Source organism: Salvelinus alpinus, chromosome 24, assembly GCF_045679555.1.
Source record: "Salvelinus alpinus chromosome 24, SLU_Salpinus.1, whole genome shotgun sequence".
NCBI classification, from domain to species: Eukaryota; Metazoa; Chordata; class Actinopteri; order Salmoniformes; family Salmonidae; genus Salvelinus; species Salvelinus alpinus.
The window spans coordinates 45,327,519-45,352,829 of NC_092109.1; the positions used below are offsets into that span (position 1 = coordinate 45,327,519).

The 25,311-nt window shown below is 50.3% G+C and overlaps 1 protein-coding gene across 2 annotated transcripts in view; it reads right to left on the minus strand.

The window, feature by feature from the left end:
• The window catches only part of paxbp1 (PAX3 and PAX7 binding protein 1), a 60,686-nt gene that overhangs the window by 18,224 nt on the left and 17,151 nt on the right, over positions 1–25,311 (minus strand). For both annotated transcript variants that reach the window (XM_071365001.1, XM_071365002.1), the window contains exons 5-10: positions 23,537–23,640; positions 21,626–21,822; positions 15,468–15,657; positions 14,472–14,595; positions 7,091–7,202; positions 147–262 (exon numbers count right to left, since the gene is read on the minus strand). In XM_071365001.1, coding sequence (XP_071221102.1) covers positions 147–262; positions 7,091–7,202; positions 14,472–14,595; positions 15,468–15,657; positions 21,626–21,822; positions 23,537–23,640 — 843 coding nt within the window. The remainder of the gene's footprint in view (positions 1–146; positions 263–7,090; positions 7,203–14,471; positions 14,596–15,467; positions 15,658–21,625; positions 21,823–23,536; positions 23,641–25,311) is intronic.

Here is a 25,311-nt window from a genome sequence, read left to right on the forward strand (position 1 = left end):
GAGGTAGAAGGGTCAAAGGGCAAGAGGTAGAAGGGTCAAAGGGCGAGAGGTAGAAGGGTCAAAGGGCGAGAGGTAGAAGGGTCAAAGGGCGAGAGGTAGAAGGGTCAAAGGGTCAGAAGGTGAGCGGTAGAAGGGCCAGAAGGTACCTCTCTCCAGACAGTACGATGTGAGGTCAGTCGACGTCTCCTCATCGTCGGAGGAAAGCCCCTCTAGATGCTCTGCCCTCTTCCCGTTCTGCTCCCGCGCCTGCCGCCGCCGCGTTCTAGACCCGCCCACAAACAACGTCAGCCAATCACACAAGACATTGTTTTTTAAATGTTTTATTTAATAGAAAACACGGAAGAGTGTTTTTTTTTATATTAGTGAATTTACATTTATGAATATGAAATTAGCACAATTAGATTTATGAGGTAAAATTGTTATTCCTTTATCTGTATTATGGTTAAGAAAACCGAGTAGCACATTCTCCCATAACAAACAAAAGGCATCAAGAATATTAACAATTATAAAACTGTAAATATCTTTCCATAATTGTTTTACATGTAGACAAAGCCAAAATAAAAATGCTGTTTCTGGATGCTCAACTGAAAAAGTACAATCAATGTTAATGTCTTTTTTTAAAGTTTCTTCAGGTAATGAATCGCAGGGTAATACTTATGGATCATTCTGAAAGAGACCTCTTTCACCTTGTTAACAAGGAGATATGTGTGGTAATAACCAGACTTTTCCCCCAACAGATATTGGTGACCAATCTATTCCAGTAACTTGTGACATAAGGAATGGATACAATCTCCCTTTGAAATAAAGCACGTATAGATCTGTTGTTCTGAGGGAGCAAGGAGAAACAGATTTTCCCCTATTGGAGAGTCAACAGGATTAAGTGAAGGCAGGTCCAGAAGGTGAAGGCAGGTCCAGAAGGTGAAGGCAGGTCCAGAAGGTGAGGTCTGGTTCCACCTCTATACATGAGAGCTCCAGATGGAATAGCATCAAAGACGAACTCTCTAGGTGTAACAGGGATATAGTAACGAGATAAAATCCTCATAATTGACTAACAGTCTTCCCTGTATTAAACAGTTGACTCACCAGCAGGATATGATTATTGAACCAGTTCTATAGAAAATAAAAGACTTGTTTCTATACAAAATGTCCTTATTGATCTAAATGAAATACCCATGTGGGGGAAAATTATGTTTATATATTAACGACCACGCTATTTAGCAGGAATCTTATCAATGTTATAGCTACAAAGTAAGATCAAATTGAAGTCACCAAAACGGGAGAAGATATAATGAGGGATGAAATTTCAAATTGAAGTTGGATTCTTTAAAGAATGTTTATCTTAAAAGTATTATTCAAAGCAGGAAAATCCCAAAAATTGAGACCACTATATTCATGTGTTCATAACGACAGATTTCCTAATATAATGTGTACGATTTTTCCAGATAAAGTTGAAAAGCATCTGGTCAAACGCTTTACATATTTTGTTGTCAAGATGTGGGGGGACGGGCTGCGCTGTGGGGGGCTGGGCTGCGTGTAGGGGGCTGCGTGTAGGGGGGACAGGGCTGCGTGTAGGGGGACGGGGCCCCGTGTAGGGGGACGGGGCAGCGTGTAGGGGGGACAGGGCAGCGTGTAGGGGGACAGGGCAGCGCTGTGGGGGGCTGGGCTGCGTGTAGGGGGGACAGGGCAGCGTGTAGGGGGGACAGGGCAGCGTGTAGGGGGGACAGGGCAGCGTGTAGGGGGACAGGGCCCCGTGTAGGGGGGACAGGACAGCGTGTAGGGGGGACAGGGCAGCGTGTAGGGGGACAGGGCCCCGTGTAGGGGGGACAGGACAGCGTGTAGGGGGACAGGGCCGCGTGTAGGGGGACAGGGCCCCGTGTAGGGGGGACAGGACAGCGTGTAGGGGGGACAGGGCAGCGTGTAGGGGGACAGGGCCCCGTGTAGGGGGGACAGGGCAGCGTGTAGGGGGGACAGGACAGCGTGTAGGGGGACAGGGCAGCGTGTAGGGGGGACAGGGCAGCGTGTAGGGGGGACAGGGCAGCGTGTAGGGGGACAGGGCCCCGTGTAGGGGGACAGGGCCCCGTGTAGGGGGGACAGGACAGCGTGTAGGGGGGACAGGACAGCGTGTAGGGGGGACAGGGCAGCGTGTAGGGGGACAGGGCCGCGTGTAGGGGGACAGGGCCGCGTGTAGGGGGACAGGGCCGCGTGTAGGGGGACAGGGCCCCGTGTAGGGGGACAGGGCCCCGTGTAGGGGGGACAGGGCCGCGTGTAGGGGGGACAGGGCCGCGTGTGGGGGGGACCGGGCCCCGTGTAGGGGGGACAGGGCCGCGTGTAGGGGGGACAGGACCGCGTGTAGGGGGACAGGACAGCGTGTAGGGGGACAGGACCGCGTGTAGGGGGGCAGGGCCCCGTGTAGGGGGACAGGACCGCGTGTAGGGGGACAGGGCAGCGTGTAGGGGGACAGGGCCGCGTGTAGGGGGACAGGGCCGCGTGTAGGGGGACAGGGCAGCGTGTAGGGGGACATGGCAGCGTGTAGGGGGACAGGGCAGCGTGTAGGGGGACAGGGCAGCGTGTAGGGGGACAGGACAGCGTGTAGGGGGACAGGGCAGCGTGTAGGGGGACAGGGCAGCGTGTAGGGGGACAGGACAGCGTGTAGGGGGACAGGGCAGCGTGTAGGGGGACAGGGCAGCGTGTAGGGGGACAGGGCAGCGTGTAGGGGGACAGGGCAGCGTGTAGGGGGACAGGGCAGCGTGTAGGGGGACAGGGCAGCGTGTAGGGGGACAGGGCAGCGTGTAGGGGGGACAGGGCCGCGTGTAGGGGGGACAGGGCCGCGTGTAGGGGGGACAGGGCCGCGTGTAGGGGGACAGGGCCGCGTGTAGGGGGACAGGGCCGCGTGTAGGGGGACAGGGCCGCGTGTAGGGGGACAGGGCCGCGTGTAGGGGGACAGGGCCGCGTGTAGGGGGGACAGGGCCGCGTGTAGGGGGACAGGGCAGCGTGTAGGGGGACAGGGCAGCGTGTAGGGGGACAAGGCAGCGTGTAGGGGGACAGGGCAGCGTGTAGGGGGACAGGGCAGCGTGTAGGGGGACAGGGCAGCGTGTAGGGGGGACAGGGCCGCGTGTAGGGGGACAGGGCCCCGTGTAGGGGGGACAGGACCGCGTGTAGGGGGGCAGGGCCCCGTGTAGGGGGACAGGACCGCGTGTAGGGGGACAGGGCAGCGTGTAGGGGGGACAGGACAGCGTGTAGGGGGACAGGGCAGCGTGTAGGGGGGACAGGGCCGCGTGTAGGGGGACAGGGCCGCGTGTAGGGGGACAGGGCCGCGTGTAGGGGGACAGGGCCGCGTGTAGGGGGACAGGGCCGCGTGTAGGGGGACAGGGCCGCGTGTAGGGGGGACAGGGCCGCGTGTAGGGGGACAGGGCAGCGTGTAGGGGGACAGGGCAGCGTGTAGGGGGACAAGGCAGCGTGTAGGGGGACAGGGCAGCGTGTAGGGGGACAGGGCAGCGTGTAGGGGGACAGGGCAGCGTGTAGGGGGGACAGGGCCGCGTGTAGGGGGACAGGGCCCCGTGTAGGGGGGACAGGACCGCGTGTAGGGGGGCAGGGCCCCGTGTAGGGGGACAGGACCGCGTGTAGGGGGACAGGGCAGCGTGTAGGGGGGACAGGACAGCGTGTAGGGGGACAGGGCAGCGTGTAGGGGGGACAGGGCCGCGTGTAGGGGGGACAGGGCCGCGTGTAGGGGGGCAGGGCCGCGTGTAGGGGGGCAGGGCCGCGTGTAGGGGGGCAGGGCCGCGTGTAGGGGGGCAGGGCAGCGTGTAGGGGGGCAGGGCAGCGTGTAGGGGGACAGGGCAGCGTGTAGGGGGACAGGGCAGCGTGTAGGGGGACAGGGCAGCGTGTAGGGGGACAGGGCAGCGTGTAGGGGGGACAGGGCAGCGTGTAGGGGGGACAGGGCCGCGTGTAGGGGGGACAGGGCCGCGTGTAGGGGGGACAGGGCCGCGTGTAGGGGGGACAGGGCCGCGTGTAGGGGGGACAGGGCCGCGTGTAGGGGGACAGGGCCGCGTGTAGGGGGACAGGGCCGCGTGTAGGGGGACAGGGCCGCGTGTAGGGGGACAGGGCCGCGTGTAGGGGGACAGGGCCGCGTGTAGGGGGACAGGGCCGCGTGTAGGGGGACAGGGCCGCGTGTAGGGGGACAGGGCCGCGTGTAGGGGGACAGGGCAGCGTGTAGGGGGACAGGGCCGCGTGTAGGGGGACAGGGCAGCGTGTAGGGGGACAGGGCAGCGTGTAGGGGGACAGGGCAGCGTGTAGGGGGACAGGGCAGCGTGTAGGGGGACAGGGCCGCGTGTAGGGGGGACAGGGCCGCGTGTAGGGGGGCAGGGCAGCGTGTAGGGGGACAGGGCAGCGTGTAGGGGGACAGGGCAGCGTGTAGGGGGACAGGGCAGCGTGTAGGGGGACAGGGCAGCGTGTAGGGGGACAGGGCAGCGTGTAGGGGGACAGGGCAGCGTGTAGGGGGGACAGGGCAGCGTGTAGGGGGACAGGGCAGCGTGTAGGGGGACAGGGCAGCGTGTAGGGGGACAGGGCAGCGTGTAGGGGGACAGGGCAGCGTGTAGGGGGGACAGGGCGGCGTGTAGGGGGGACAGGGCCGCGTGTAGGGGGGACAGGGCGGCGTGTAGGGGGGACAGGGCCGCGTGTAGGGGGACAGGGCCGCGTGTAGGGGGACAGGGCAGCGTGTAGGGGGACAGGGCCGCGTGTAGGGGGGACAGGGCCGCGTGTAGGGGGACAGGGCAGCGTGTAGGGGGGACAGGGCCGCGTGTAGGGGGACAGGGCAGCGTGTAGGGGGACAGGGCAGCGTGTAGGGGGACAGGGCAGCGTGTAGGGGGACAGGGCAGCGTGTAGGGGGACAGGGCAGCGTGTAGGGGGGACAGGGCCGCGTGTAGGGGGGACAGGGCCGCGTGTAGGGGGACAGGGCCCCGTGTAGGGGGGACAGGGCCCCGTGTAGGGGGGACAGGGCCCCGTGTAGGGGGGACAGGGCCCCGTGTAGGGGGGACAGGGCCCCGTGTAGGGGGACAGGGCCCCGTGTAGGGGGACAGGACAGCGTGTAGGGGGACAGGACAGCGTGTAGGGGGACAGGACAGCGTGTAGGGGGACAGGGCAGCGTGTAGGGGGGACAGGGCCGCGTGTAGGGGGGACAGGGCCGCGTGTAGGGGGACAGGGCCGCGTGTAGGGGGACAGGGCAGCGTGTAGGGGGACAGGGCAGCGTGTAGGGGGACAGGGCAGCGTGTAGGGGGACAGGGCAGCGTGTAGGGGGACAGGGCAGCGTGTAGGGGGACAGGGCAGCGTGTAGGGGGACAGGGCAGCGTGTAGGGGGACAGGGCAGCGTGTAGGGGGACAGGGCAGCGTGTAGGGGACCTGGAGATACCTTCAGCTTTAGAAAGCAATACTTAACTTTTCAAGGATAAATCCCCCTGCAACCAATGGTTCAACTTCTTTTTGTATTGACATTGTTGTATTGATAACACCCATTTGGGTCATTAAGAACTGCTAACAGGAATGGGTGCATCTCAATAATGCCGTGACTTCCCTCTCCTTCAGTGATTGATGCCTAACAGCTATTTACTTTCACCAATCCAGCTCTTTCACAACAGCGCAGATAAAGGAGACGGAGGAGCTTGAGCTTCAGACTATTGAGACTCACCCCAAGGGGACAAGACTATGGTAAGGGGTTGTGTATTGAGACTCACCCCAAGGGGTCAAGACTATGGTAAAGGGTTGTATATTGAGACTCACCCCAAGGGGTCAAGACTATGGTAAAGAGTTGTATATTGAGACTCACCCCAAGGAGTCAAGACTATGGTAAAGAGGTTGTATATTGAGACTCACCCCAAGGAGTCAAGACTATGGTAGAGGTGGGGTTGTATATTGAGACTCACCCCAAGGAGTCAAGACTATGGTAGAGGTGGGGTTGTATATTGAGACTCACCCCAAGGAGTCAAGACTATGGTAGAGGTGGGGTTGTATATTGAGACTCACCCCAAGGAGTCAAGACTATGGTAAAGGGTTGTATATTGAGACTCACCCCAAGGAGTCAAGACTATGGTAGAGGTGGGGTTGTATATTGAGACTCACCCCAAGGAGTCAAGACTATGGTAGAGGTGGGGTTGTATATTGAGACTCACCCCAAGGAGTCAAGACTATGGTAAAGGGTTGTATATTGAGACTCACCCCAAGGAGTCAAGACTATGGTAGAGGTGGGGTTGTATATTGAGACTCACCCCAAGGAGTCAAGACTATGGTAAAGGGTTGTATATTGAGACTCACCCCAAGGAGTCAAGACTATGGTAGAGGTGGGGTTGTATATTGAGACTCACCCCAAGGAGTCAAGACTATGGTAGAGGGGTTTGTATTCACAGTATGTTTGATACGATGAGTACATTGTGATAACTTCAACTTAACACTAGGGGACAGCAGAGCTCTGTTTAAAGAGATATTTCACATGTTTTCAGACCTTGGGAGTGTCCTGTGTCCTGGAATAAAAACTGACAAACTCTGGAGAGAAAAAAAGTGAAATATCCATTTAAAACTATGAGTGAAGGTGGATTCAGCTGTTTAATCTGAGCTCCAGCTAGACACCTATAGACCCTGGTCTAAAGTAGTACACTATATAGGGAATAGGGTTCTATAGAGCTCTGGTCTAAAGTAGTGCACTATATAGGGAATAGGGTGCCGTTTGGGTTTAAGGCGTCAGCTAAGGGTGGTACCCTCGTGCCTCTCGCTCTGTGATCCTCCTGTCTGGCGTTCTCCTGATAGTAGCGAAACTATGTTGGTGAGGGCTTTCTATGGCCTATTTATTGCCTTACCTCCTCACGCCATTTGCACACACTGTATATAGACTTTCTTTTTTTCTATTGTGTTATTGACTGTACGCTTGTTTATTCCATGTGTAACTGTGTTGTTGTTTGTGTCGCACTGCTTTGCTTTATCTTGGCCAGGTCGCAGTTGTAAATGAGAACTAGTTCTCAACTAGCCTACCTGGTTAAATAAAGGTGAAATAAAAAAAATAAACATTTAAACTAACTGAATATTGATATTTAACGTAGCATCGTACCGTCTGGCTTCTCGTTCAGCGATCCTTCTCTGTCTGGCGTGCTCCTGATAGACTGTCCTGTCTCTCCCAAACGAGTCAAGAGACATGAGGTTAGGAGCCATCACAGCCTTACCTGGAAGAGACAGGTCAAAGGTTAGAGACCTGAGGACGGGACAGAGATCCCCCCCCCACCTCCACCTGGCTCAAATTCTAGACTACGCCCCAACTCCACCTGGCTCAAATTCTAGACTACGCCCCACCTCCACCTGGCTCAAATTCTAGACTACGCCCCAACTCCACCTGGCTCAAATTCTAGACTACGCCCCACCTCCACCTGGCTCAAAATCTAGACTACGCCCCACCTCCACCTGGCCCAAATTCTAGACTACGCCCCACCTCCACCTGGCCCAAATTCTAGACTACGCCCCACCTCCACCTGGCTCAAAATCTAGACTACGCCCCACCTCCACCTGGCCCAAATTCTAGACTACGCCCCACCTCCACCTGGCCCAAATTCTAGAGTACGCCCCACCTCAACCTGGCCCAAATTCTAGACTACGCCCACCTGGCCCAAGTTCTAGACTACGCCCCACCTAGCTCAAATTCTAGACTACGCCCCACCTCCACCTGGCTCAAATTCTAGACTACGCCCCACCTCAACCTGGCCCAAATTCTAGACTACGCCCCACCTAGCTCAAATTCTAGACTACGCCCCACCTCCACCTGGCTCAAATTCTAGACTACGCCCCCCCTCCACCTGGCCCAAATTCTAGACTACGCCCCACCTCCAAATCATTCACCTGACTGAACTAGACAACACACAATTTGCACTGACTAAATAAATATGCAACACATTTTTCATGAAAAAGCCATTTCTGCATTTGAAACCAGGATCAGAAAAAGTACTTTATTTATAAATATGAGACACCCCTTCTCTGTTTGATTAACTGTCCTGGTCTCCTGTCGTAATGTTGAAACATTCTCTGTTTGATTAACTGTCCTGGTCTACTGTCGTAATGTAGAAACATTCTCTGTTTGATTAACTGTCCTGGTCTACTGTCGTAATGTAGAAACATTCTCTGTTTGATTAACTGTCCTGGTCTACTGTCGTAATGTAGAAACATTCTCTGTTTGATTAACTGTCCTGGTCTACTGTCGTAATGTTGAAACATTCTCTGTTTGATTAACTGTCCTGGTCTACTGTCGTAATGTAGAAACATTCTCTGTTTGATTAACTGTCCTGGTCTCCTGTCGTAATGTAGAAACATTCTCTGTTTGATTAACTGTCCTGGTCTACTGTCGTAATGTAGAAACATTCTCTGTTTGATTAACTGTCCTGGTCTACTGTCGTAATGTAGAAACATTCTCAGTTTGATTAACTGTCCTGGTCTCCTGTCGTAATGTAGAAACATTCTCTGTTTGATTAACTGTCCTGGTCTCCTGTCGTAATGTAGAAACATTCTCTGTTTGATTAACTGTCCTGGTCTACTGTCGTAATGTAGAAACATTCTCTGTTTGATTAACTGTCCTGGTCTACTGTCGTAATGTAGAAACATCCTGTTTGATTAACTGTCCTGGTCTACTGTCGTAATGTAGAAACATCCTGTTTGATTAACTGTCCTGGTCTACTGTCGTAATGTAGAAACATTCTCTGTTTGATTAACTGTCCTGGTCTCCTGTCGTAATGTAGAAACATTCTCTGTTTGATTAACTGTCCTGGTCTACTGTCGTAAGGTAGAAACATTCTCTGTTTGATTAACTGTCCTGGTCTACTGTCGTAATGTTGAAACATTCTCTGTTTGATTAACTGTCCTGGTCTACTGTCGTAATGTAGAAACATTCTCTGTTTGATTAACTGTCCTGGTCTACTGTCGTAATGTAGAAACATCCTGTTTGATTAACTGTCCTGGTCTACTGTCGTAATGTAGAAACATTCTCTGTTTGATTAACTGTCCTGGTCTACTGTCGTAATGTAGAAACATTCTCTGTTTGATTAACTGTCCTGGTCTACTGTCGTAATGTAGAAACATTCTCTGTTTGATGAACTGTCCTGGTCTACTGTCGTAATGTAGAAACATTCTCTGTTTGATGAACTGTCCTGGTCTCCTGTCGTAATGTAGAAACATTCTCTGTTTGATTAACTGTCCTGGTCTACTGTCGTAATGTAGAAACATTCTCTGTTTGATTAACTGTCCTGGTCTCCTGTCGTAATGTAGAAACATTCTCTGTTTGATTAACTGTCCTGGTCTACTGTCGTAATGTAGAAACATTCTCTGTTTGATTAACTGTCCTGGTATCCTGTCGTAATGTAGAAACATTCTCAGTTTGATTAACTGTCCTGGTCTACTGTCGTAATGTAGAAACATTCTCTGTTTGATTAACTGTCCTGGTCTACTGTCGTAATGTAGAAACATTCTCTGTTTGATTAACTGTCCTGGTCTACTGTCGTAATGTAGAAACATTCTCTGTTTGATTAACTGTCCTGGTCTACTGTCGTAATGTAGAAACATTCTGTTTGATTAACTGTCCTGGTCTACTGTCGTAAGGTAGAAACATTCTGTTTGATTAACTGTCCTGGTCTACTGTCGTAAGGTAGAAACATTCTCTGTTTGATTAACTGTCCTGGTCTACTGTCGTAATGTAGAAACATTCTCTGTTTGATTAACTGTCCTGGTCTACTGTCGTAATGTAGAAACATTCTCTGTTTGATTAACTGTCCTGGTCTCCTGTCGTAATGTAGAAACATTCTCTGTTTGATTAACTGTCCTGGTCTACTGTCGTAATGTAGAAACATCCTGTTTGATTAACTGTCCTGGTCTACTGTCGTAATGTAGAAACATTCTCTGTTTGATTAACTGTCCTGGTCTACTGTCGTAATGTAGAAACATTCTCTGTTTGATTAACTGTCCTGGTCTACTGTCGTAATGTAGAAACATTCTCTGTTTGATTAACTGTCCTGGTCTACTGTCGTAATGTAGAAACATCCTGTTTGATTAACTGTCCTGGTCTACTGTCGTAATGTAGAAACATTCTCTGTTTGATTAACTGTCCTGGTCTACTGTCGTAATGTAGAAACATTCTCTGTTTGATTAACTGTCCTGGTCTACTGTCGTAATGTAGAAACATTCTCTGTTTGATGAACTGTCCTGGTCTACTGTCGTAATGTAGAAACATTCTCTGTTTGATTAACTGTCCTGGTCTCCTGTCGTAATGTAGAAACATTCTCTGTTTGATTAACTGTCCTGGTCTACTGTCGTAATGTAGAAACATTCTCTGTTTGATTAACTGTCCTGGTCTCCTGTCGTAATGTAGAAACATTCTCTGTTTGATTAACTGTCCTGGTCTACTGTCGTAATGTAGAAACATTCTCTGTTTGATTAACTGTCCTGGTCTCCTGTCGTAATGTAGAAACATTCTCTGTTTGATTAACTGTCCTGGTCTACTGTCGTAATGTAGAAACATTCTCTGTTTGATTAACTGTCCTGGTATCCTGTCGTAATGTAGAAACATTCTCAGTTTGATTAACTGTCCTGGTCTACTGTCGTAATGTAGAAACATTCTCTGTTTGATTAACTGTCCTGGTCTACTGTCGTAATGTAGAAACATTCTCTGTTTGATTAACTGTCCTGGTCTACTGTCGTAATGTAGAAACATTCTGTTTGATTAACTGTCCTGGTCTACTGTCGTAAGGTAGAAACATTCTGTTTGATTAACTGTCCTGGTCTACTGTCGTAAGGTAGAAACATTCTCTGTTTGATTAACTGTCCTGGTCTACTGTCGTAATGTAGAAACATTCTCTGTTTGATTAACTGTCCTGGTCTACTGTCGTAATGTAGAAACATTCTCTGTTTGATTAACTGTCCTGGTCTCCTGTCGTAATGTAGAAACATTCTCTGTTTGATTAACTGTCCTGGTCTACTGTCGTAATGTAGAAACATCCTGTTTGATTAACTGTCCTGGTCTACTGTCGTAATGTAGAAACATTCTCTGTTTGATTAACTGTCCTGGTCTACTGTCGTAATGTAGAAACATTCTCTGTTTGATTAACTGTCCTGGTCTACTGTCGTAAGGTAGAAACATTCTCTGTTTGATTAACTGTCCTGGTCTACTGTCGTAATGTAGAGACATTCTCTGTTTGATTAACTGTCCTGGTCTACTGTCGTAATGTAGAAACATTCTCTGTTTGATTAACTGTCCTGGTCTACTGTCGTAATGTAGAAACATTCTCTGTTTGATTAACTGTCCTGGTCTACTGTCGTAATGTTGAAACATTCTCTGTTTGATTAACTGTCCTGGTCTACTGTCGTAATGTAGAAACATTCTCTGTTTGATTAACTGTCCTGGTCTACTGTCGTAATGTAGAAACATTCTCTGTTTGATTAACTGTCCTGGTCTACTGTCGTAATGTAGAAACATCCTGTTTGATTAACTGTCCTGGTCTCCTGTCGTAATGTAGAAACATTCTCTGTTTGATTAACTGTCCTGGTCTCCTGTCGTAATGTAGAAACATCCTGTTTGATTAACTGTCCTGGTCTACTGTCGTAATGTAGAAACATCCTGTTTGATTAACTGTCCTGGTCTCCTGTCGTAATGTAGAAACATTCTCTGTTTGATTAACTGTCCTGGTCTACTGTCGTAATGTAGAAACATTCTCTGTTTGATTAACTGTCCTGGTCTACTGTCGTAATGTAGAAACATCCTGTTTGATTAACTGTCCTGGTCTACTGTCGTAATGTAGAAACATTCTCTGTTTGATTAACTGTCCTGGTCTACTGTCGTAATGTAGAAACATTCTCTGTTTGATTAACTGTCCTGGTCTACTGTCGTAATGTAGAAACATTCTCTGTTTGATTAACTGTCCTGGTCTACTGTCGTAATGTAGAAACATTCTCTGTTTGATTAACTGTCCTGGTCTACTGTCGTAATGTAGAAACATTCTCTGTTTGATTAACTGTCCTGGTCTACTGTCGTAATGTAGAAACATTCTCTGTTTGATTAACTGTCCTGGTCTACTGTCGTAATGTTGAAACATTCTCTGTTTGATTAACTGTCCTGGTCTCCTGTCGTAATGTAGAAACATTCTCTGTTTGATTAACTGTCCTGGTCTACTGTCGTAATGTAGAAACATCCTGTTTGATTAACTGTCCTGGTCTACTGTCGTAATGTAGAAACATTCTCTGTTTGATTAACTGTCCTGGTCTACTGTCGTAATGTAGAAACATTCTCTGTTTGATTAACTGTCCTGGTCTACTGTCGTAAGGTAGAAACATTCTCTGTTTGATTAACTGTCCTGGTCTACTGTCGTAATGTTGAAACATCCTGTTTGATTAACTGTCCTGGTCTCCTGTCGTAATGTAGAAACATTCTCTGTTTGATTAACTGTCCTGGTCTACTGTCGTAATGTAGAAACATTCTCTGTTTGATTAACTGTCCTGGTCTACTGTCGTAAGGTAGAAACATTCTCTGTTTGATTAACTGTCCTGGTCTACTGTCGTAATGTAGAGACATTCTCTGTTTGATTAACTGTCCTGGTCTACTGTCGTAATGTAGAAACATTCTCTGTTTGATTAACTGTCCTGGTCTACTGTCGTAATGTAGAAACATTCTCTGTTTGATTAACTGTCCTGGTCTACTGTCGTAATGTAGAAACATTCTCTGTTTGATTAACTGTCCTGGTCTACTGTCGTAATGTAGAAACATTCTCTGTTTGATTAACTGTCCTGGTCTACTGTCGTAATGTAGAAACATCCTGTTTGATTAACTGTCCTGGTCTATAGTCGTAATGTAGAGACATTCTCTGTTTGATTAACTGTCCTGGTCTACTGTCGTAATGTTGAAACATTCTCTGTTTGATTAACTGTCCTGGTCTACTGTCGTAATGTAGAAACATTCTCTGTTTGATTAACTGTCCTGGTCTACTGTCGTAATGTAGAAACATCCTGTTTGATTAACTGTCCTGGTCTACTGTCGTAATGTTGAAACATTCTCTGTTTGATTAACTGTCCTGGTCTCCTGTCGTAATGCATTGCTGTTCTGCTTGGATTATCACTGAGACACAAAACTATCTTGAATCCACATAACACACTTACCTGCCCGTCTGTGGTCAGCAGCAGCAGCATATTAATTAGCATTCACTTTAGAACCTGTCTGAATCGCTGACATTGCGGTCATAGTATTTTTGGTCAGTGACATTAAAAAAAAAGACTACAGGTCTACAGACAACTACAGACAGACCGTCTGTGGTTCTGTCTGTAACAGTCATCTCAGCCACAACAGACGGAGGAGCTGAAACAGCTTCGCCCTTTACACATCACACTGTGCAGTCAGGATTCAGAACAAGCTCACGTCTCCCTCTCTCACCAAGCTCACTAGACAACAAGGCTCACACCACTCACAGACGGAGACACACGCGGGGAGACAGAGACACACGCGGGGAGACAGAGACACACGCGGGGAGACAGAGACACACGCGGGGAGACAGAGACACACGCGGGGAGACAGAGACACACGCGGGGAGACAGAGACACACGCGGGGAGACAGAGACACACGCGGGGAGACAGAGACACACGCGGGGAGACAGAGACACACGCGGGGAGACAGAGACACACGCGGGGAGACAGAGACACACGCGGGGAGACACAGAGAAACACGCGGGGAGACACAGAGAAACACGCGGGGAGACACAGAGACAGGGAGACACAGAGACAGGGAGACACAGAGACAGGGAGACACAGAGACAGGGAGACACAGAGACAGAGAGACAGGGAGACACAGAGACAGGGAGACACAGAGACAGGGAGACACAGAGAAAGGGAGACACAGAGAAAGGGAGACACAGAGAAAGGGAGACACAGAGAAAGGGAGACACAGAGAAAGGGAGACACAGAGAAAGGGAGACACAGAGAAAGGGAGACACAGAGAAAGGGAGACACAGAGAAAGGGAGACACAGAGAAAGGGAGACACAGAGAAAGGGAGACACAGAGAAAGGGAGACACAGAGAAAGGGAGACACAGAGAAAGGGAGACACAGAGAAAGGGAGACACAGAGAAAGGGAGACACAGAGAAAGGGAGACACAGAGAAAGGGAGACACAGAGAAAGGGAGACACAGAGAAAGGGAGACACAGAGAAAGGGAGACACAGAGAAAGGGAGACACAGAGAAAGGGAGACACAGAGAAAGGGAGACACAGAGAAAGGGAGACACAGAGAAAGGGAGACACAGAGAAAGGGAGACAGAGAGACAGGGAGACATGAGAAGGGTTTGGGGGTTAACACTTAAGGAAAATAAGAGTGGGTGAGGGGGGGCTTCGCACGTACACACAGACCACCACCACACACACACAGAGAGAGAACCAACGAGGCCGTTCAAGTAAATAATAAAAACCTTCAAGATGGACTGACTTGAAAGGCTTGCAAACTCCGCCGATTCATCTTTAATATCATCCTGGCGCCGCTGGACCAGCCGACAGGCCCGTTGCCTTAGTAACTGGTGCATGTTGCCCTCCAGCTCCGCCACGGTGGGAACCTGAAACATATACGCCCAAACGTCACCTCCGACCTCCACACAGAACACGCCCTGCTCAGGCTGACCGGCCGCCGGGTCACCGGGAGACCTCATTTGGTGCAAGGGCCAGAGAGAGAGAGAGGCTTGACTGACAGGTGACACGTCCAATTGTGATGAGAGGTGTGAATATAGACGGGAATATCAGTCAAAATTTAAATGTTGTAGTTCTTTTTCAAATCGAGGTGTTTAGTCTGTTCATTCTACATCTATAAAAATGGGACCATGTCCAACACATTTCAGCTTTCCTTCACTAAACAAGTCAGGAGCATTTAGTTTGAACTGCGCAGTCAAGCGAGTTTTGAAATCACAATGCCCTCAGCCTCCCCCCCCCCCCACACCAAAGAGACTCCATTGACCATCATGCATCATTCCACTAAGGAAGAGCTGAAGGAGGAAGTGAGTGTTAGGAGAGAGAAGCTGATTGTCAGTTTAGCGAGCAGACTCTCTGTAGTCACACCTAGAAAACACCGGCTGTAGAACGAACACCAGTCGGATGTTAAGATGAAATAAAACGTTGCAGTTTATGATCAATATTGTAGAGGTTAATAGGTGTAATACAGACACTCACTATTAATGAGTATCAGAGCCATTCAGTTAAAGATGAAGTATACTGCAACAAATAAATTGCTCTAAACTAAAAATAAAATAAAAAAGGCATCTCTTATTTAAAGCAGAAATGAACTTAACTATTTTTTTATTTTTTTTACATCAAAAGTACATATCAAATTTGTTATGTTACTATTTTAATTTTTTTAAAGTATATTAACGCACAACGAGAGAAAGAGAGAAAAAAACATAAAACGAAGAAGAGAGGCAGAGAATTTCTCCCTTACCTTTTCACCGAAACACTCAAGCAAGTCTCGAACATACCCTCGCATCTCTTGCAAGAATTTATACTGTTCTGCGTCGTCATTGGATGAACCCTCGAGCCGGCGAATGGCGTTCTGAGCTGCTTCGAGTTCTTCCTGGATCTGATCGTAGCGCTTAGCATTAGCATCATGGCCCACACGCATCTGGCTCAGCCTAGAGAAAAAAGACACACGAGACAGACCAGGTGAGTTGAGTGGATCTGAGCCTACAGACAGGAGAGAGAGGGTGAGTGCTGTAAAGTTAACCCACGAAGCTTGGTTTACAGTAGGTCTAAAAACTGATGTGGTATTTTAAAATGGTCAACAGAGCTGTGATCGGACTAACTATAAACCAGCTTTTATCAGGACTAGATCTGAGACAGAATACACGACTAACCGATGGGTCATGTAGAATGGAGCTAGGTCTGAGGCAGAATACAGGACAAACCGATGGGTCATGTAGACTGGAGCTAGGTCTGAGGCAGAATACAGGACAAACCGATGGGTCATGTAGACTGGAGCTAGGTCTGAGGCAGAATACAGGACTAACCAATGGGTCATGTAGACTGGAGCTAGGTCTGAGGCAGAATACAGGACTAACCGATGGGTCATGTAGACTGGAGCTAGGTCTGAGGCAGAATACAGGACTAACCGATGGGTCATGTAGACTGGAGCTAGGTCTGAGACAGAATACAGGACTAACCAATGGGTCATGTAGAATGGAGCTCGGTCTGAGGCAGAATACAGGACTAACCGATGGGTCATGTAGAATGGAGCTAGGTCTGAGACAGAATACAGGACTAACCAATGGGTCATGTAGAATGGAGCTAGGTCTGAGACAGAATACAGGACTAACCAATGGGTCATGTAGAATGGAGCTAGGTCTGAGACAGAATACAGGACTAACCGATGGGTCATGTAGAATGGAGCTAGGTCTGAGACAGAATACAGGACTAACCGATGGGTCATGTAGAATGGAGCTAGGTCTGAGGCAGAATACAGGACTAACCGATGGGTCATGTAGAATGGAGCTAGGTCTGAGGCAGAATACAGGACTAACCGATGGGTCATGTAGACTGGAGCTAGGTCTGAGGCAGAATACAGGACTAACCGATGGGTCATGTAGACTGGAGCTCGGTCTGAGACAGAATACAGGACTAACCGATGGGTCATGTAGAATGGAGCTAGGTCTGAGGCAGAATACAGGACTAACCGATGGGTCATGTAGAATGGAGCTAGGTCTGAGGCAGAATACAGGACTAACCGATGGGTCATGTAGAATGGAGCTAGGTCTGAGGCAGAATACAGGACTAACCGATGGGTCATGTAGAATGGAGCTAGGTCTGAGGCAGAATACAGGACTAACCGATGGGTCATGTAGAATGGAGCTAGGTCTGAGGCAGAATACAGGACTAACCGATGGGTCATGTAGAATGGAGCTAGGTCTGAGGCAGAATACAGGACTAACCGATGGGTCATGTAGAATGGAGCTCGGTCTGAGGCAGAATACAGGACTAACCGATGGGTCATGTAGAATGGAGCTAGGTCTGAGGCAGAATACAGGACTAACCGATGGGTCATGTAGAATGGAGCTAGGTCTGAGACAGAATACAGGACTAACCGATGGGTCATGTAGAATGGAGCTAGGTCTGAGGCAGAATACAGGACTAACCGATGGGTCATGTAGAATGGAGCTAGGTCTGAGACAGAATACAGGACTAACCGATGGGTCATGTAGAATGGAGCTAGGTCTGAGACAGAATACAGGACTAACCGATGGGTCATGTAGAATGGAGCTAGGTCTGAGACAGAATACAGGACTAACCGATGGGTCATGTAGAATGGAGCTAGGTCTGAGACAGAATACAGGACTAACCGATGGGTCATGTAGAATGGAGCTAGGTCTGAGACAGAATACAGGACTAACCGATGGGTCATGTAGAACGGTAGATCATAAAGGAGTGGAGGTAAACCAGGTGAGAGTGGGGGGGAAACAGGTGAGATCTACACCTGGAAAACCATTTGTTTCCAGCAGCCCAGACAACACCGCTTCTAGCTGGCTAGGATTCCAGTAACAGCGTAGCGGAATGGGAAGGTAACGACCACACCAGGGTAGACCAGTGATTCCTCAACTGGTCGACCCGCGGGACCCAAATTGAACCAGGTTGTCTCAGTTGTGAATCCAATATTCACGTCTCAATTGTAAGAAATAAATAAAAAGCCACAAAAACAAACTACGGAGAAATGACTAACGTTATATTCTTAGTAAATGTACCAATTATATGAAAGAGGGAACAGTCCCACCTTTCCATTGTCAATAATACAATTTTGCTCATATTCTTGACGAACACTAAGCTTTCGATGAAGACGAACGCTTTCGATGAAGACGAATGCTAAGCTTTCGATGAAGACGAACGCTTTCGATGAAGACGAACGCTTTCGATGAAGACGAACGCTTTCGATGAAGACGAATGCTAAGCTTTCGATGAATGCTAATCCACCAAATACGCTAAATAGCGCTGCTAATAACTGTGATTGAAGAAAAATAGTTCAGAGGTCATTTTTAATTTTTTTTAGATGACAATTTTCATTTCTACTTGGTTTAAGTCGTTTAACTTCAGACTGGATTTTTTTTTTTTTATATAATAATATTTTTTATTTTACTTAAACTCAGACACTCGAGACCCATTCAAAACCTAATTTGGGTCGCGACCCACCCGTAGAGAACCGCTGGGGTAGAGTACTGGATCTGGCCGGTACCTGTCTGAGCATACGGTGCTTTCGGAAAGTATTCAGACCCCTTAACCTTTTCCACATTTTGTTACATTACAGACTTATTCTAAAATGGATTAAATATATATTTTTCTTCATCAATCTAAAACACAAAACCCCATAAAGCAAAAACAGGTTTCAAATATAAATAACAGAAACACCTTATTTACATTAGTATTCAGACCCTTTGCTATGAGACTGGATATTGAACTCAGGTACATCCTGTATCCATTGATCATCCTTGATTAGAGTCTACCTGTGGTAAATTAAATTGATTGGACATGATTTGGAAAGGCACACACCTGTCTATATAAGGTCCCACAGTTGACAGTGCATGTCAGAGCAAAAACCAAGTCATGAGGTCGAAGGAATTGTCCGTAGATCTCCAAGACAGGATTGTGTCGAGGCACAGATCTGGGGAAGGGTACCAAAACATTTCTGCAGCATTGAAGGTCCCCAAGAACACAGTGGCCTCCATCATTCTTAAATGGAAGAACCACCAAGACTCTTCCTAGAGCTGGCCGCCCGGCCAAACTAAGCAATCGGGGGAGAAGGGCCTTGGTCAGGGAAGTGACCAAGAACCCGATGGTCACACTGACAGACCTCCAGAGTTATTCTGTGGAGATAGGAGAACATTCCAGAAGGACAACCATCTCTGCAACATTCCACCAATTAGGCCTTTATGGTAGAGTGGCCAGACGGAAGCCACTCCTCAGCAAAAGGCACATGACAGCCCGCTTGGAGTTTGCCAAAAGGCACCTAAAGACTCTCAGACCATGAGAAACAAGATTATCTGGTCTGATGAAACCAAGATTGAACTCTTTGGCCTGAATGCCAAGTGTCACATCCGGAGGAAACCTGGCACCATCCCTACGGTGAAGCATGATGGTGGTGGCATCATGCTGTGGGGATGTCTTTCAGTGGCAGGGACTGGGAGACTAGTCAGGATCGAGGGAACAAGTCTCTCAATGTCCTTGAGTGGCCCAGCCAGAGCCCGGACTTGAACCCAATTGAACATCTCTGGAGAGACCTGAAAAGAACTGTGCAGCAACACTCCACATCAACCTGACAGAGCTTGAGAGGATGTGCAGAGAAGAATGGGAGAAACTCCCCAAATACAGGTGTGCCAAGCTTGTAGCATCATACCCAAGAAGACTCCAGGCTGTAATCGCTGCCAAAGGTGCTTCAACAAGGTACTGAGTAAAGGGTCTGAATACTTACGTAAATGCTTTCCCCCCCCGTTTTTTATTTATAGAACACAGTTTTTACTTTGTCATTATGGGGTATTGTGTGTAGATTGATGAGGGGAAAAAACGACTGAATCCATTTTAGAATAAGGCTGTAACGTAACAAAATGTGGGAAGTCAAGGGGTCTGAAAACTTTTCAAATACACCATGTCTTCCCCAGGTCAGTAGTGACGGGTGAGAGGTCACCATTAGGGTTAGTAGTGTACTGGATGGGTCAGGTACCTGTCTCTGAGGCGTGTCTTGACCAGGTCAGTAGTGACAGGTGAGAGGTCACCATTAGGGTTAGTAGTGTACTGGATGGGTCAGCTACCTGTCTCTGAGGCGTGTCTTCCCCAGGTCAGTAGTAACAGGTCACCATTAGGGTTAGTAGTGTACTGGATGGGTCAGGTACCTGTCTCTGAGGCGTGTCTTCCCCAGGTCAGTAGTGACGGGTGAGAGGTCACCATTAGGGTTAGTAGTGTACTGGATGGGTCAGGTACCTGTCTCTGAGGCGTGTCTTCCCCAGGTCAGTAGTGACAGGTGAGAGGTCACCATTAGGGTTAGTAGTGTACTGGATGGGTCAGGTACCTGTCTCTGAGGCGTGTCTTCCCCAGGTCAGTAGTGACAGGTCACCATTAGGGTTAGTAGTGTACTGGATGGGTCAGGTACCTGTCTCTGAGGCGTGTCTTGACCAGGTCAGTAGTGACAGGTGAGAGGTCACCATTAGGGTTAGTAGTGCACTGGATGGGTCAGGTACCTGTCTCTGAGGCGTGTCTTCCCCAGGTCAGTAGTGACAGGTGAGAGGTCACCATTAGGGTTAGTAGTGTACTGGATGGGTCAGGTACCTGTCTCTGAGGCGTGTCTTGACCAGGTCAGTAGTGACAGGTGAGAGGTCACCATTAGGGTTAGTAGTGTACTGGATGGGTCAGGTACCTGTCTCTGAGGCGTGTCTTCCCCAGGTCAGTAGTGACAGGTGAGAGGTCACCATTAGGGTTAGTAGTGTACTGGATGGGTCAGGTACCTGTCTCTGAGGCGTGTCTTGACCAGGTCAGTAGTGACGGGTGAGAGGTCACCATTAGGGTTAGTAGTGTACTGGATGGGTCAGGTACCTGTCTCTGAGGCGTGTCTTGACCAGGTCAGTAGTGACGGGTGAGAGGTCAACATTAGGGTTAGAAGTGTACTGGATGGGTCAGGTACCTGTCTCTGAGGCGTGTCTTGACCAGGTCAGTAGTGACGGGTGAGAGGTCACCATTAGGGTTAGTAGTGTACTGGATGGGTCAGGTACCTGTCTCTGAGGCGTGTCTTCCCCAGGTCAGTAGTAACAGGTCACCATTAGGGTTAGTAGTGTACTGGATGGGTCAGGTACCTGTCTCTGAGGCGTGTCTTCCCCAGGTCAGTAGTAACAGGTGAGAGGACACCATTAGGGTTAGTAGTGTACTGGATGGGTCAGGTACCTGTCTCTGAGGCGTGTCTTGACCAGGTCAGTAGTGACAGGTGAGAGGTCACCATTAGGGTTAGTAGTGTACTGGATGGGTCAGCTACCTGTCTCTGAGGCGTGTCTTCACCAGGTCAGTAGTGACAGGTGAGAGGTCACCATTAGGGTTAGTAGTGTACTGGATGGGTCAGGTACCTGTCTCTGAGGCGTGTCTTCACCAGGTCAGTAGTGACAGGTGAGAGGTCACCATTAGGGTTAGTAGTGTACTGGATGGGTCAGGTACCTGTCTCTGAGGCGTGTCTTCACCAGGTCAGTAGTGACAGGTGAGAGGTCACCATTAGGGTTAGTAGTGTACTGGATCGGTCAGGTACCTGTCTCTGAGGCGTGTCTTGACCAGGTCAGTAGTGACAGGTGAGAGGTCACCATTAGGGTTAGTAGTATACTGGATGGGTCAGGTACCTGTCTCTGAGGCGTGTCTTCACCAGGTCAGTAGTGACAGGTGAGAGGTCACCATTAGGGTTAGTAGTGTACTGGATGGGTCAGCTACCTGTCTCTGAGGCGTGTCTTGACCAGGTCAGTAGTGACAGGTCACCATTAGGGTTAGTAGTGTACTGGATGGGTCAGGTACCTGTCTCTGAGGCGTGTCTTGACCAGGTCAGTAGCGACAGGTCACCATTAGGGTTAGTAGTGTACTGGATCAGTCAGGTACCTGTCTCTGAGGCGTGTCTTGACCAGGTCAGTAGTGACGGGTGAGAGGTCACCACCAGGGGCACTGTAGACCAGTGTGCAACCCTCAGGCTTGCTGCTGTAGGAGTAGGGCAGGCCGTAGGTAGAGCTGTAGGGCTGCTGGGGGTTGTAGCTGCTGCTCTGGTAGTACACGTTGTCCTCTGGCTGGCAGGACTGGACCTACACAACAACATCATATGTACGGTGCGTGTTACCTGGGGGATGCTGGTGTGCGCGTTACCTGGGGGGGGATGCTGGTGTGCGCGTTACCTAGGGGGGATGCTGGTGTGCGCGTTACCTGGGGGGGATGCTGGTGTGCGCGTTACCTGGGGGGGATGCTGGTGTGCGCGTTACCTGGGGGGGATGCTGGTGTGCGCGTTACCTGGGGGGGATGCTGGTGTGCGCGTTACCTGGGGGGGGATGCTGGTGTGCGCGTTACCTGGGGGGGATGCTGGTGTGCGCGTTACCTGGGGGGGATGCTGGTGTGCGCGTTACCTGGGGGGGATGCTGGTGTGCGCGTTACCTAGGGGGGGATGCTGGTGTGCGCGTTACCTGGGGGGGGATGCTGGTGTGCGCGTTACCTGGGGGGGATGCTGGTGTGCGCGTTACCTAGGGGGGGATGCTGGTGTGCGCGTTACCTGGGGGGGATGCTGGTGTGCGCGTTACCTGGGGGGGATGCTGGTGTGCGCGTTACCTGGGGGGGATGCTGGTGTGCGCGTTACCTAGGGGGGATGCTGGTGTGCGCGTGCATGTTACCTAGGGGGGGATGCTGGTGTGCGCGTTACCTGGGGGGGATGCTGGTGTGCGCGTTACCTAGGGGGGATGCTGGTGTGCGCGTGCATGTTACCTAGGGGGGGATGCTGGTGTGCGCGTTACCTGGGGGGGGATGCTGGTGTGCGCGTTACCTAGGGGGGATGCTGGTGTGCGCGTTACCTGGGGGGGATGCAGGTGTGCGCGTTACCTAGGGGGGATGCTGGTGTGCGCGTTACCTGGGGGGGGGATGCTGGTGTGCGCGTTACCTAGGGGGGATGCAGGTGTGCGCGTTACCTAGGGGGGATGCTGGTGTGCGCGTGCATGTTACCTAGGGGGGGATGCTGGTGTGCGCGTTACCTGGGGGGGATGCTGGTGTGCGCGTTACCTAGGGGGGATGCTGGTGTGCGCGTGCATGTTACCTAGGGGGGGATGCTGGTGTGCGCGCTACCTGGGGGGGATGCTGGTGTGCGCGTTACCTAGGGGGGATGCTGGTGTGCGCGTTACCTGGGGGGGATGCAGGTGTGCGCGTTACCTAGGGGGGATGCTGGTGTGCGCGTTACCTGGGGGGATGCTGGTGTGCGCGTTACCTAGGGGGGATGCTGGTGCGCGCGTTACCCAGGGGGGATGCTGGTGCGCGCATTACCCAGGGGGGATGCTGGTGTGCGCGTTACCTAGGGGGGATGCTGGTGCGCGCGTTACCTAGGGGGATGCTGGTGTGCGCGTTACCTAGCGGGGATGCTGGTGTGCGCGTTACCTAGGGGGGATGCTCGTGTGCGCGTTACCTAGGGGGGATGCTCGTGTGCGCGTTACCTGGGGGATGCTGGTGTGCGCGTTACCTGGGGGATGCTGGTGTGCGCGTTACCTAGGGGGGATGCTCGTGTGCGCGTTACCTGGGGGATGCTGGTGTGCGTGTTACCTGGGGGATGCTGGTGTGTGTGTTACCTGGGGGATGCTGGTGTGTGTTACCTGGGGGATGCTGGTGTGTGTTACCTGCGGGATGCTGGTGTGTGTGTTACCTGGGGGATGCTGGTGTGTGTGTTACCTGGGGGATGCTGGTGTGTGTTTACCTGGGGGATGCTGGTGTGTGTGTTACCTGGGGGATGCTGGTGTGTGTTACCTGGGGGATGCTGGTGTGTGTTACCTGGGGGATGCTGATCCCTTTGCGTATCTGCTCCTGTTCCCAGCGTGATACCTCCTCATCCTGACCTCCTGTGTCCAACGCCTCGTCATCACTACCCTCTATACCTAGTGGAGGACAGGGTGGGGAGAGAGAGAGACAGGGTGGGGAGAGAGAGAGACAGGGTGGGGAGAGAGAGAGAGACAGAGTGGGGAGAGAGAGAGACAGAGTGGGGAGAGAGAGAGACAGGGTGGGGAGAGAGAGAGACAGGGTGGGGAGAGAGAGAGACAGAGTGGGGAGAGAGAGAGACAGAGTGGGGAATGGTTACAGAGCCTTCAGAAAGTATTCCTACCCCTACACTTATTCCACGTTGTGATACAGATAAAAAATCTAAATTGATCAAATAAAATACACACTCTCCCATCTACACACAATACCCCATAAAGACAAAGCGAAAACATGTTTTTAGAAATGTTAGAAAATATATTGAAAATGACATCTCATTTACATAAGTATTCACACCTCCGAGTCAATACATGTTAGAACCACTTTGGCAGCCATTACATCTGAGTCTTTCTGGGTCAGTCTCTAAGAGCTGTGAGTCTTTCTGGGTCAGTCTCTAAGAGCTGTGAGTCTTTCTGGGTCAGTCTCTAAGAGCTGTGAGTCTTTCTGGGTCAGTCTCTAAGAGCTGTGAGTCTTTCTGGGTCAGTCTCTAAGAGCTGTGAGTCTTTCTGGGTCAGTCTCTAAGAGCTGTGAGTCTTTCTGGGTCAGTCTCTAAGAGCTGTGAGTCTTTCTGGGTCAGTCTCTAAGAGCTGTGAGTCTTTCTGGGTCAGTCTCTAAGAGCTGTGAGTCTTTCTGGGTCAGTCTCTAAGAGCTGTGAGTCTTTCTGGGTCAGTCTCTAAGAGCTGTGAGTCTTTCTGGGTCAGTCTCTAAGAGCTGCGAGTCTCTTTCTGGGTCAGTCTCTAAGAGCTGCGAGTCTCTTTCTGGGTCAGTCTAAGAGCTGCGAGTCTCTTTCTGGGTCAGTCTAAGAGCTGCGAGTCTCTTTCTGGGTCAGTCTAAGAGCTGCGAGTCTCTTTCTGGGTCAGTCTAAGAGCTGCGAGTCTCTTTCTGGGTCAGTCTAAGAGCTGCGAGTCTTTCTGCGTCAGTCTCTAAGAGCTGCGAGTCTTTCTGGGTCAGTCTCTAAGAGCTGCGAGTCTTTCTGCGTCAGTCTCTAAGAGCTGCGAGTCTTTCTGGGTCAGTCTCTAAGAGCTGTGAGTCTTTCTGGGTCAGTCTCTAAGAGCTGTGAGTCTTTCTGGGTCAGTCTCTAAGAGCTGTGAGTCTTTCTGGGTCAGTCTCTAAGAGCTGTGAGTCTTTCTGCGTCAGTCTCTAAGAGCTGTGAGTCTTTCTGCGTCAGTCTCTAAGAGCTGTGAGTCTTTCTGCGTCAGTCTCTAAGAGCTGTGAGTCTTTCTGCGTCAGTCTCTAAGAGCTGTGAGTCTTTCTGCGTCAGTCTCTAAGAGCTGCGAGTCTTTCTGGGTCAGTCTCTAAGAGCTGTGAGTCTTTCTGGGTCAGTCTCTAAGAGCTGCGAGTCTTTCTGGGTCAGTCTCTAAGAGCTGCGAGTCTTTCTGGGTCAGTCTAAGAGCTGCGAGTCTCTTTCTGGGTCAGTCTCTAAGAGCTGCGAGTCTTTCTGGGTCAGTCTCTAAGAGCTGCGAGTCTTTCTGGGTCAGTCTCTAAGAGCTGCGAGTCGTTCTGGGTCAGTCTAAGAGCTGCGAGTCGTTCTGGGTCAGTCTAAGAGTTTTGCACACCTGGATTGTACAACATTT